Source organism: Rhincodon typus, chromosome 6 (assembly GCF_021869965.1).
Source record: "Rhincodon typus isolate 14 chromosome 6, sRhiTyp1.1, whole genome shotgun sequence".
NCBI lineage: Eukaryota > Metazoa > Chordata > Chondrichthyes > Orectolobiformes > Rhincodontidae > Rhincodon > Rhincodon typus.
Genome location: NC_063337.1, coordinates 108,256,111 through 108,269,721, shown reverse-complemented (window position 1 = coordinate 108,269,721; position 13,611 = coordinate 108,256,111). Strand labels below are relative to the sequence as shown.

At 41.6% G+C, this 13,611-nt stretch overlaps 1 protein-coding gene across 1 annotated transcript in view; it reads left to right on the top strand.

Annotated features, from left to right (window-relative positions):
* arhgap42a (Rho GTPase activating protein 42a) overlaps positions 1–11,407 on the top strand; it is a 120,796-nt gene extending 109,389 nt beyond the window's left edge. Inside the window, exons 19-20 of the mRNA XM_048598432.1 lie at positions 1,133–1,212; positions 9,813–11,407. Coding sequence (XP_048454389.1) covers positions 1,133–1,212; positions 9,813–9,901 — 169 coding nt within the window. The 3' untranslated portion in view covers positions 9,902–11,407. The remainder of the gene's footprint in view (positions 1–1,132; positions 1,213–9,812) is intronic.
* Positions 11,408–13,611: the final 2,204 nt, after the last annotated feature.

The following is a 13,611-nucleotide window of genomic DNA, read 5'->3' as shown; positions in this document are numbered from 1 at the left end:
CCTAATAATTAGCCATTAACTGATTCTTAGGTTAAATCTCAGTTAATTACTGATGCCTAGGCAAACGACAAGCAAGTTTGATCACATATTTCATTCTTCACCCTCGCTGAGAACTAAGAGCATATTTTGCTAAAAGCATAAGTTGACATGTAACCAACTGGAGAAAAAATGTAACTAATTACTACACAATGGTGGACATACCAAATATTATTAGAGCAAAAACCTGAAATACTGAGATAAAATTTTAATTTGAAGCTCAGCTTTGCTCGCAGCTTGCTTTTCTGGCCAATTCACAATTAAAGTTCTCCTTATGTTCATAACTCAGTAATATTCAATTTGATGTTTGTTACTGAAGAAATCAAAACTGTATTTAAATTTATGCAAATCATAGCATATAATGTGTTACCGCCTAGGTTAGAGGCATGCACTGTTTCCTTTTCTCATCCCACTTCTCCACTGGTTATAAATTTTAAATGTAATGACTCTAACAATATGGCTAATTATGTGCACCTCAAACTGTCAGGTTCAATATTAAGCATAAGTCAGCCTGGTTTTTTTAAGTCAGTAATAATTAACTGGTTAATTGCCAAAGATGCAAAAATTATTGACAAACAGTTTAGATTATGCAAATACATATGTTTTTATGTACGCTTTGATTAATTAAATAAACACTTCTGTAAAATTGACTGTTTTCAGAAAGAAAAATGTAATTCTCCCATGACCTCATGACTAACGGTGTTTATGAAACATGCCATTCCTTTTCAGTGGAGTTTCAGTTTGAAGGCTATCTTTGATTATTCATCTAACCAAAGTTGCACAAACAGTTGGTGCATATTATGAAGCAGAAGACAAATAAAAATCCACTGAGATAGGAACCAGGCCATATTTGCAGTTACCATATTGACATTTCAATAACTAAGCTTTTTCTTAAAAATTGTGATAGTACGGCAGGAAGCAGTTTCACTTTTTTAAAAAAAGCACCATTGACTGTTCAGGAAGATTAAAAATATTTATATTTTAGGTTGTGTTCTATGTCTCATAGATATCATGTTAAAATGTAATATTAGGTATTTTTCTATTTATTAGTAATGCACTGCATGTGTTTTATGATTGATATTTTTCTTTGAAACAGCCAAGCCAAAGCTATGTATGCTTGTAAAGCTGAGCACAGCCACGAACTTTCTTTCCCACAGGGAGCAATGTTCACTAATGGTGAGTTCTAAGCACATGTCTATTAGAGATCTGGTAAATTCCAAATCTAAGTTTGCAGTTCAAGTGCTGTATAATTAACTGTTTGTGCAAGTTTCTTCCTAGCTGTTGGCTCTATTTGGAAGGCACAGGTTTTTTTTTTCCAAATGCATTTCATGCATTTTGATTTAGGAATGATTTTGTATTGATTTAGAATTTGTATACAATTAAGGGTTTGCATAATCTGATCAGAAATGGTGCTGGAAATTGAATTGAAATTCCATCTTAATAAATAATCTTGATCAAGTGAACTGTGTGATACACAAGATCTTGGTCTGGGCCAGTATCTTTTACTGGGACTCAGTTTTCTCTGTTACTCAGTATGTAAATAGTCCAACTCGGGAAGAGGCCACAGTGGACCTGGTGATGGGGAATGAGCCCGGCCAGGTGGTTGAAGTTTCAGTAGGGGATTACTTTGGGAATAGTGATCACAATTCCGTAAGTTTTACAATACTCATGGACAAAGACGAGAGTGGTCCTAAAGGGAGAGTGCTGAATTGGGGGAAGGCCAACTATAGCAAAATTCGGCAGGTGCTGGCAAATGTGGATTGGGAGCAGCTGTTTGAGGGTAAATCCACATTTGATATGTGGGAGGCTTTTAAAGAGAGCTTGATCAGAGTGCAGGACAGATATGTCCCTGTGAAAATGAGGGATAGAAAGGGCAAGATTAGGGAACCATGGATGACAGGTGAAATTTTGAGACTAGCAAAGAGGAAAAAGGAAGCATACATAAGGTCTAGGCAACTGAAAACAGACGAAGCTTTGGAAGAATATTGGGAAAGAAGGACCAATCTGAAATGAGGAATTAAGAGGGGTAAAAGGAGTCATGAAATATCTTTAGCAAACAGGGTTAAGGAAAATCCCAAAGCCTTTTATTCATACATAAGGAGCAAGAGGGTAACTGGAGAAAGTGTTGGCCCACTCAAGGACAAAGGAGGGAAGTTATGCAAGGAGTCAGAGAAAATGAGTGAGATTCTTAATGAGTACTTTGCATCGGTATTCACTGAGGAGAGGGACATGACGGATGTTGAGGTTAGGGACAGATGTTTGATTACTCTAGGTCAAGTCAGCATAAGGAGGGGGGAAGTGTTGGGTATTTTAAAAGGCATTAGGGTGGACAAGTCCTCAGGTCCGGATGGGATCTATCCCAGGTTACTGAGGGAAGCGAGAGAGGAAACAGCTGGGGCCTTAACAGATATCTTTGCAGCACCCTTGAGCACAGGTGAGGTCCCGGAGGACTGGAGAATTGCTAATGTTGTACCCTTGTTTAAGAAGGGTAGCAAGGCTAATCCAGGAAATTATAGACCAGTGCGCCTGACGTCAGTGGTGGGGAAGCTGCTGGAGAAGATACTGAGGGATAGGATCTATTTACATTTGGAAGAAAATGGGCTTATTAGTGATAGGCAGCATGGTTTTGTGCAGGGAAGGTCATGTCTGACCAACCTTGATAGAATTCTTTCAGGAAGTGACAAAGTTAATAGATGAGGGAAGGGCTGTAGATGTCATATACGTGGACTTCAGAAAGGTGCTTGATAAGGTTCCCCGTGGTAGGCTGATGGAGAAAGTGAAGTCGCATGGGGTCCAGGGTATACTAGCTAGATGGATAGAGAACTGGTTAGGCAACAGGAGACAGAGAGTTGTAGTGGAAGGGAGTTTCTCAAAATGGAGAACTCTGACTAGTGGTGTTCCACAGGGGTCCGTGTTGGGACCACTGTTGTTTGTGATATACATAAATGAGGAAGGTATAGATGATCTGATTAGCAAGTTTGCAGATGACACTAAGATTGGTGGAGTAGCAGATAGTGAAGGGGACTGTCGAAGAATGCAGCAGAGTATAGATAGATTGGAGAGTTGGGTGGAGAAATGGCAGATGGAGTTCAATCCAGCTAAATGCGAGGTGATGCATTTAGAAGATCCAATTCAAGAGCGAACTATACAGTAATTGGAAAAGCCCTGGGGAAAATTGATGTACAGAGAGATCTGGGTGTTCAGGTCCATTGTACCCTGAAAGTGGCAACGCAGGTCGATAGAGTGGTCAAGAAGGCATACAGCATGCTTTCATTCATTGGACGGGGTATTGAGTGCAAGAGCTGGCAGGTCATGCTACAGTTGTATAGGACTTTGGTTTGACCACATTTGGAATACTGCGTACAGTTCTGGTCGCCACATTACCAAAAGGATGTGGATGCTTTGGAGAGGATGCAGAGGAGGTTCACCAGGATGTTGCCTGGTATGGAGGGCGCTAGCTATGAAGAGAAGTTGAGTAGATTAAGATTATTTACATTAGAACGATGTAGGTTGAGGGGGAACCTGATTGAGGTCTACAAAATCATGAGAGGTATAGGCAGGGTGGATAGCAAGAAGCTTTTTCCCAGAGTGGGATCTCAATTACTAGGGGTCACGATTTCAAGGTGTGAGGGGAAAAGTTTAAGGGAGATATGCATGGAAAGTTCTTTATGCAGAGGGTAGTGGGTGCCTGGAACGCGTTGCTAGCGGAGGTGGTAGAGGCAGGCATGATAATGTCATTTAAGATATATCGAGACAGATACATGAATGGGCAGGGAGCAGGGGGATACAGATCCTTGGAAGATAGGCAACAGGTTTAGATAGAGGATCTGGAACGGCGCAGGCTTGGAGGGCCGAAGGGCCTGTTCCTGTGCTGTAATTTTCTTTGTTATTTGTTCTTTGTACTTTGCACAATTACAACTTTTGGTTTCTTGTGTCTATTTGGTTAACCGAAGTTTTTTTTAAATGTTCTGAAAATGAACTACTTGTAACTGTTTCAGAGATAGTAGGAACTGCAGATGCTAGAGAATCTGAGATAACAAGGTGGAGAGCTGGATGAACACAGCAGGCCAAGCAGCATCAGAGGAGCAGGAAGGCTGACGTTTCGGGCCTAGACCCTTCATCAGAAATGGGGGAGGGGAAGGGGGTTCTGAAATAAATAGGGAGAGAGGGGGAGGCGGATAGAAGATGGATAGAGGAGAAGATAGGTGGAGAGGAGACAGACCGGTCAAAGAGGCGGGGATGGAGCCAGTAAAGGTGAGTGCAGGTGGGGAGGGAGGGAGGAGATAGGTCAGTCCAGGGAGGATGGACAAGTCAAGGGGCCGGGATGAGGTTAGCAGGTAGGAAATGGGGGTGCGGCTTGAGGTGGGAGGAGGGGCTAGGTGGGAGGAAGGACAGGTTAGGGAGGCGGGGACGAGCTGGGCTGGTTTTGGGATGCGGTAGGGGGAGGGGAGATTTTGAAGCTTGTGAAGTCCACATCGATACCATTGGGCTGCAGGGTTCCCAAGCGGAATATGAATTGCTGTTCCTGCAACCTTTGGGTGGCATCGCTGTGGCACCGCAGGAGGCCCAGGATGGACATGTCGTCTGAGGAATGGGAGGGGTAGTTGAAATGGTTCGCGACTGGGAGGTGCAGTTGTTTATTGCGAACCGAGCGTAGGTGTTCTGCAAAGCGGTACCCGAGCCTCCGCTTGGTTTCCCCGATGTAGAGGAGGCCACAACGGGTACAGCGGATGCAGTATACCACATTAGCAGATGTGCAGGTGAACATCTGCTTGATGTGGAAAGTCTTCTTGGGGTCTGGGATGGGGGTGAAGGAGGAGGTGTGGGCGCAGGTGTAGCACTTCCTGCGGTTGCAGGGAAAAGTGTCGAGTGTGATGGGGCTGGAGGGGAGTGTGGAGCGGACGAGGGAGTCACGGAGAGAGTGGTCCCTCCGGAAAGCAGATAAGGGTGGGGAGGGAAAAATGTCTTTGGTGGTGGGGTCGGATTGCAGATGGCGGAAGTGTCGGAGGATGATGTGTTGGATCCAGAGGTTGGTGGGGTGGTACGTGAGGACGAGGGGGATTCAGTTTTGGTTGTTATTGCAGGGACGGGGTGTGAGGGATGAGTTGCGGTAAATGCGGGAGACACGGTCGATGGCGTTCTCAACCACTGAGGGGGGGAGTAAATGTTTGCAAGCTTATCAACGTCTGGTGAAGATTTATAAATAAGTCTCCACCAAATGCTCGTTGCACATTCAGCACTAGTTACACCACCCCCCAAGGGTTCTAACTAGTGACTGATATTTACAATCTGTTTGTACTATGTTTCAGGAACAATAACAAAGTTGCTGGAAAAGTTCAGCAGATCTGGCAGTATCTGTGAAGGAAAAAACAGAGTTAACATTTCGGGTCCAGTGACCCTTCCTCAGAACCAGTTCTGAGGAAAGGTCACTGGACCTGAAACGTTAACTCTATTTTTTTCCTTCACAGATACTGCCAGACCTGCTGAGCTATTCCAGCAACTTTGTTTCTGTTCTTGTTTTACAGCATCCACTGTTCTTTCGCTTTTTATCTACTATGTTTTCCTTTTGTTATTCCAAATTTCCAAAGCATACACCCTGCTGTAAACTGTACACAACATCATGACCTAGTTATTCCAATTAATGTGATGCTGCATAGACTGAAAGTATGTCCAAGTTTAATTCCTCCAGCTGTAACACAGCCTTGTGTTACAATTCTGTACTGAAAGATGTCATCATCTCTAAGTTGGAATGGGGATCTAATACCAACTCTATTCAAAGCTTCAAAATACTTTTTATGGAATTGCTGTGTCAGATTTATTTGTTGATCAGAGAAGCCCCATCGCTCCGAAGCTGTCATAATCAATTGTTGCTGAGTGAATGTGGTCAGAGCCCCCAGTCGGTCTCACACTCAGACACTGCTAATAATTATAAATTGTAGTTGTTATCAGTGACCTGCCCTTGCTCCAGCTTCATCCTCTCACTATTGTGTAGACTTGTGTGGCACAAATATTTCCAGCCACTTGTTAGCCCAAGCCTAGATATTGTCCACATTGTGTCGTATATGCATAAGGATATTTTCAGTATGTAAGGAGTCAAGAATGATATAGAATAATGTTACATGTTGTGCAGTTCTCAGCAAACATTCCCATTTCTGACCTTATAACTGGGGGAATTATCATTGATGAAACAGCTGAAGTTTGTTGGACCTAGAACAATAATCTGAGGAATGTGAGGGGCTATTGTGCAGTGGTACTATCCCTACCACTGAACCAGAAGGCCCCAGTTCAAGTCCCACCTGCTCCAGATGTGTGTTTTTTTTTTAATTCACTCATGGGACACAGCTGGCCAGTTTTTATTGCCTGTTCCGAGTGGCCCTTGAGAAGGTGGTGGTGAGCTGCTTCCTTGAACTGCTTCAGTTCATGTGCTATAGGTTGACCTACAATGTCGTTAGGAAGGGAATTGCAGAATTTTGACCCGGCAACAGTGAAGGAACAGTGATAATAATTCCAAGTCAGGGTAGTAAGTGGATCGGAGGGGACCTTGCAGGTGGTGATGTTCCTATTTACCTGCTGCCCTTGTCCTTCTGGATGGAAGTGGGTTGTGGGTTTTGAAGGTGTTACCCAAAGATCTTCAGTAAAGTACAACAGTGCATCTTGTAGATAGTACTCACTGCTACTGTTGAGCGTCAGTGGTGGAGGGAGTGAATGCTTGTGGATGTGGTATCAATCAAGCAGGATGCTTTATCCTAGATAGCATCAAGCTTCTTGAATGGTGTCGGAGCTGCACCCATCCAGGCAAGTGGGGAGTATTCCATCACACTCCTGACTTGTGCCTTGTAGATGGTGGATAGGCTTTGAAACAAGTGTGGAGCTGGAGGACCACAGCAGGCCAGGCAGCACCCAAGGAGCAGGAAAGTCGACGTTTCGGGAAGAAAGGTCCCGACCCGAAACGCCAATATTCCTGCTCCTCTGATGCTGCCGGGCCTGCTGTTTTCCTCCAACTCCACACTGTGTTATCTCTGACCCCAGCATCTGCAGTTCTTACTATCTACGAGGCTTTGTAATAACACCTCTGAATAGGTTGATTTAAAAAAATAAGTCTTCCCTCCCTCTAGACCTCAAGGCCTGGGTTCAAGTCCCACTTGTTCCAGCTGTGTGTCATAATATCCAAATAGGTTGACATAAAAAAATTTTAAAATAATGTTTTTGTATTGAGATGATTGACATTCAATAACCACAACTATCCTCCTTTGTGCTTTGTATTGACACCAAGTTAAAAGCAGAGCCTTTCTTTTCAACGCTACGAACATCCGAGGGAAACTAGTAATAATTCAAGGACTGAAACTCAAAAAGGTTAATGTAAGGATGGAGACTGTACTAATGGCATTAAAGACTGGTGAAAAAATCTCCAATGCCTGATGGTTTTAGAGGAAGTTGGTGAAAAAACTGTTGATGCTTTCGCTATGTGTTGCCAAATTACCCTCTATTTAGAAATTTACCCACTTAGATTGAAAAAAGTACAAATGTAACACTATAATATAAGAAGTTATGAAAAAACCTAACAAATTATAGACCTGCAAGTAGAAGATGTGTTGTGCAAATTTATAATTAAGGATTCAGTAACTAGGAACGTAGAGAATTGTGAGCTGAGTAAATAAAGTCTGCCTGTACATTTGTTCATTCCACTGTTGTTTGTGATATACATAAATGGTCTGGAGGAAGGTATAGATGGTCTGATTAGCAAGGTTGCAGATGACACTAAGATTGGTGGAGTAGCAGATAGTGAAGGGGACTGTCGAAGAATGCAGCAGAATATAGATAGATTGGAGAGTTGGGTGGAGAAATGGCAGATGGAGTTCAATCCAGGCAAATGCGAGGTGATGCATTTTGGAAGATCCAATTCAAGAGCGAACTATACAGTAATTGGAAAAGCCCTGGGGAAAATTGATGCACAGAGAGATCTGGGTGTTCAGGTCCATTGTACCCTGAAGGTGGCAACGCAGGTCGATAGAGTGGTCAAGAAGGCATACGGCATGCTTTCATTCATTGGACGGGGTATTGAGTACAAGAGTTGGCAGGTCATGCTATAGTTGTATAGGACTTTGGTTCGACCACATTTGGAATACTGCGTACAGTTCTGGTCGCCACATTACCAAAAGGATGTAAATGCTTTGGAGACGGTGCAGAGGAGGTTCACCAGGACGTTGCCTGGTATGGAGGGCGCTAGCTATGAAGAGAGGTTGAGTAGATTAGGATTATTTACATTAGAAAGACGGAGGTTGAGGGGGGACCTGATTGAGGTCTACAAAATCATGAGAGGTATAGACAGGGTGGATAGCAAGAAGCTTTTTCCCAGAGTGTGGGACTCAATTACTAGGGGGTCACGATTTCAGGGTGAGAGAGGAAAAGTTTAAGGGAGATATGCATGGAAAGTTCTTTACGCAAAGGGAGGTGGGTGCCTGGAACGCGTTGCCAGCGGAGGTGGTAGAGGCGGGCACGATAGCGTCATTTAAGATGTATCTAGACAGATACATGAATGGGCAGGGAGCAGAGGGATACAGATCCTTGGAAAATAGGTGACAGTATAGATAGAGGATCTGGATCAGCGCAGGCTTGGAGGGCCGAAGGACCTGTTCCTTTGCTGTAATTTTCTTTGTTCTTTGTTCAAATATTGACATCACTTGCAAGGCCAACATTTAACCTCCATCCTGAATTGCAATTGGTAAGGTGGTGATGAGCCATTTTCATCAATTGGCAACTGTACTTATGATGTAGACACACTGAGTCCTGTTCCCTAGGAAGGCCCAGCATTTTGACCCAGAAACTGTGAAGAAAATGACAGTAGGAGACAGTGGCTTTGTTATTGACACTGAGCTAGAAATCTGGAAAATATATTACAAACCTATTGACTCCCACAGTTACCTGGAAAGTATACTTCCTCACACCCCACTTCCTGAAAATACTCCATTGCATTCTCCTAGTTCCTCTTTGTTATATCTGTTCCAATGATTTCAGCTTCTTCAAGGGGGCCTTTGAAATGTCTGCCTTTTTCCTCAACCGACAATTCCCGAGCACTGTAGTTGACAGAGTCCTCAGTCGTATATGACACATCTCCTGCACTTCTGCCCTCACCCACTCTCCTGCTTCCCACAATGTCAGTTGGGTCCCCCTGGTCCTCACTTTCCATTACACCAGCAACCACAGCCAAAGAATCATTAGCTGCCATTTCCACCACCTCCAGCAGGATGCCCCCACCAGACACATGTTCCTCTTCCCTCCCTTGTCAGCCGTCCACAGGCACTGTTCGCTCTGGGACACTCTGGTCCACTCCCGACACCTCTCCACACCCCTACAGCACCTTCCCATGTAATTGCAGAAGATTTAATACCTGTCATACCAATTACAAGTTCTCATCCTAATCACAAACTATCCTGATATGCCAAAATATCACTGTTCCTCTCCTGTCGCTGGATCAAAACCCTGGAACTAACTTCCTGACAGCACTGCAAATTCACTTACAGCACATAGACTGTAGTGGCTCGAGAAGGCAGCTGACCACCACAGCCAGGAATGCATAATAATTGCTGGTCTAGCTAATAATGTCTGCAACTTGTACAATTTAAAAACAATTTTAAAAACTCCAGTTAGTGGTTTTCACATACTTTTTTTGAAAAATGCTTAAATTGTTTTCTGCACTTCTTGGATTTAATTGCAGTAAAGATTTAATGTTAAAATGCAGTAATTAATGCTAATCATTCTCATTCTATTTGTTCTAGTACATGCATCAGTGGAACCAGGTTGGCTACAAGGAACATATGAAGGGAAAACAGGACTGATCCCTGCAAATTATGTTGTCTTTCTTTGATAACTGCTAGCAAGACTAGAACATCTCCATGGTATCCATGGTGAACAAAATGGCACAAACTGAAAATGCTATATTCCAGAACAGCTAAACAGATGTCAGACAGTCAGAAGTGATGGAATATCTGTATCTGCAGAGTACATACCTTTTTACGGTGTGGAATATAGGATTGAAGTCTGCATCAATAACTGTTCTCTTTAATAAAATCACTCATCTTATTATCCATAGTTATTGATACCATTCATTTTACAAAGTTGCAAATGGAAAAGATAGTTGAATTTCAGTATATATAGATGTGCATATATGTTTTAAAAAAACTATGGTATTTTCATTTAAAGACTCCCTGTTTTAAGTACCAAATATTGGATATGGGTTATATCACAACAGTATGACCAGTGGAGGTCTTATTTCATTGATATCTGTTTATTTCCATGAAAAATGTCACATTGGATGAAGAAAGGAGAAATGTATACATGTTGAATGATCTCAGCCTGCTGTCTTCCTCTGTAGCAAATGTGAGGCTGCCATACCAAATTTATAATGCCAAAGTACATAAGGACTAATGAATCAATTGACACCAAAGTTTTGAGACAGTGATTTTTCCAAGTCTCCAGTGTTGTGTTGATCTCAGATCATCTGCAAAAACCTCAAGCCTTCCCTGGGCATATCCAATTTTCCAACAATCAAGTATTGATTATAATCTAATTGTTGCATATAGGAAAACTACACAGTACTTTTTACATAATTTTAGTTTCTCTTGTATCAAAGTAATGTTGACATATTTGTGTAGTTGTTATATATATGACTATTGATAATTCTGCTACAAATCAAAAATTACTTTATTTCTGCTACATAGATTTGAAATATAATGTTTTTGGGGCAAATAATTGGATCAACAAAATTTTAGATTTTTCTCAAAAAAGACACTGCCAAGCTTTATGAAAAAAAGTCAGAGAGAGAGAGAGAGAATTGTTGTAGCCTTGAGGACAAACCGCACTTTTTACTCTAATTTTATTTTATTCCAGTACACTGGTGTATTGGCATCTTTTCTTAAATATCAATTTGTTTTCATTAAGTATATATCATACAGTGGTTACATTGATAGTTGAAACTATATAATGTCAAATAGTTTAGTTGGTTTTAGTATATTTAATTATTAATATCTATTACAAAATGCTAAATGAGTTCAACTGAATGTTTTGTGTTCATTCAAAATTCTTATCATAAAATTCCCTGGCTGTACCAAGAACTTAGTATACCGTCTACACAATGTTACTATTATTTTTAATGGACTTGTATTTGTGGTACAATATATTAAAAATAGACATATTTAAAGACTGAAGAATGATAGAATGAGTAGAAATTTACAGTCAAATGATTTTGGGCCAATTTGTATACTTTGGAATAATGTGAATGCTGATACTACATGGAAAAATGCACGTTAATCACTACAGTGGTCACAAGAAAGGATTTTTTGTGTGGAAGCAAAATAAATTATATTTAGCTACATTGATGTGGGATTATGTGTTGGATTGGCAGATTTTACCTTTCCAAATAGTGACACTTTTTTACATTGAATATGGTGATTTATTAATGGTACAATTGATTTAAAATGCCATTTTCAACTTCAGAAGACTATTTTCTGATCAGACAAGACTCTGCAGTAATGTAATTTATGTTTCAATAAAAGTGAAAAATGTGGAGTCTGGGAATTTAGCTCACTGGATCTCTCATTCTAGGCCCTTCGATTTAAAACCTGAGCAGATTAACATTTTGGTAGCAATTGGTTTAATTTACTGCCACTAAATTATGTGATGCTGTAATTTTGTAATATCCTTAGTACAAAATCAAAGAGTAGATTATGAAATCAGCTCCAGAGAAACAATGGGCAGAATCTTCCCACTCCCTGAAGGACATGGGCAATGGTTGGTCAGTTGATAAAATATGGTGAAAACAGAAAAATGAGGTTCTTGATGTAAGGAAAGAAAAGTTTGAATTTCACTTTAAAGTTTTAATGGAAGAAGAGAATCTTGCTAATGAGCAGAGAGGCCCATTTACACATATTAACATCTAATTATTATAAAATCTCACCTCACTTGTATGCAGTTTGCTGTTTTCCCAGGCAGTGAAGAGAAACTAGATGGCAACAATATTCAGTATAAAAGTCTGAGCAGGTAACCAACAACTGCAGCCCATAAGCCCATCTTCTCTAGTGTCCAACTTGGTCAGCATTCCCCAACATCTCAAAATATACTCCATGGGCAGTGACTGCACTGTCCCTCAAAAGGATTTGGTGAGTGAGAGGCATTGAGTGAACACAACATAGTATATTGAGAGTACCAGACCAGAAGCCTTGGTGGGGAGGTGGTGCACTCTCAGTTACAGTGAGTGTTGCCCAGGCAAGAGAAGGTGGTAACACTTACACTTGCAGAGAGCAGAAGGTCATTAACCTCTTGCAGCTATCCTGCATGTTCCTCCTGACCTGGATTGCTACTTCAGACCAGGCTGGGAGTGTTTGATATGGTGCATGGCTGGCATTTTAAAAATGGCACCTGCAGCATGAGTACTGGAAGATCCCAGTACTAGTGAGCATTTGATCGCTACTGACCGCAAGAGCAGTGCTCTGGAGGCATCGTACATAGTTATTCAGGTGAGTAGAAGAGAATTGCATGAAGTAACTCGCTGGAGCCTGTGGAGAGAAACCCCCATGAACTCCCTACAATTCTCCTCTGTTCACCTAATTATGTGTGCACAATGCCTCCACAGCAATGCTCTTGCAGTCGGCAGTGATTAAATGCTCCATTTGGCTTTGGAATGAATTTTGATGTACTCCGAGGCTGCTGGGTATGAAGAGGACTATTAAAAGACTCACTTCAGCACTGGGAGGTGATGGCCTAGTGGTATTATCACTGGACTGTTAACCCAGAGACCCAGATAATGTTCTGGGGACCCGGCAGATGGTGGAATTTGAATTTCATAAATATCTGGAATTAAGAGTCTAATGATGACCATGAATCCATAGTTGATTGTTGGAAAAAACCATCTGGTTCACTAATGTCCTTTAGGGAAGGAAACAGCCATCCTTACCTGGTCTGACCTACATGTGGCTCCATGTGGTTGACTCTGAACTGCCCTCTGGGCAGTAAATGCTGCCTTGCCAGCAACACCCTCATCTCGTGAATGGATTAAAATAAAGCACTTCCTCCCCATTTTCATCAGGGCAATAAAACAGAAAAAAAGTTGTCTAGCCCTCACCTCTCAACTCCTCACACTCTCTTCATGTTCACTCTATGCCATCATATGCTCCTGAACCCACCATCATGGTCCCTCATAACTTCCATTTAAACCAATGCTTCTAAATCTGTCACTCATGCCAAGCAAAGCCAATTTACCCGTGCTGCATGGCCTCTCATACCCCAAGCCAACTTGCATGGCACCTTACACCCTTTATATCAAAATCTAGCACTTACATACTCATTAACTCAGTACATTCTGCATAGAAAATCATCAAACCTTATAGTAATAATACTGTGAGAAAAAGATTTTTTTTAAAAAACTGGCTCTCATAGATTCCTGGAAGCAAAACTGTTTTTTTTTTTGCGACAGCCCTAGAAATGTATTAGTTAACCAGGCCTTTGAAGTATTAATAGCAGAAACAGCAAGCACTCAACACTTCTTTTGCTTATGCAAGTAAACATTGAGCAATTGAGAAA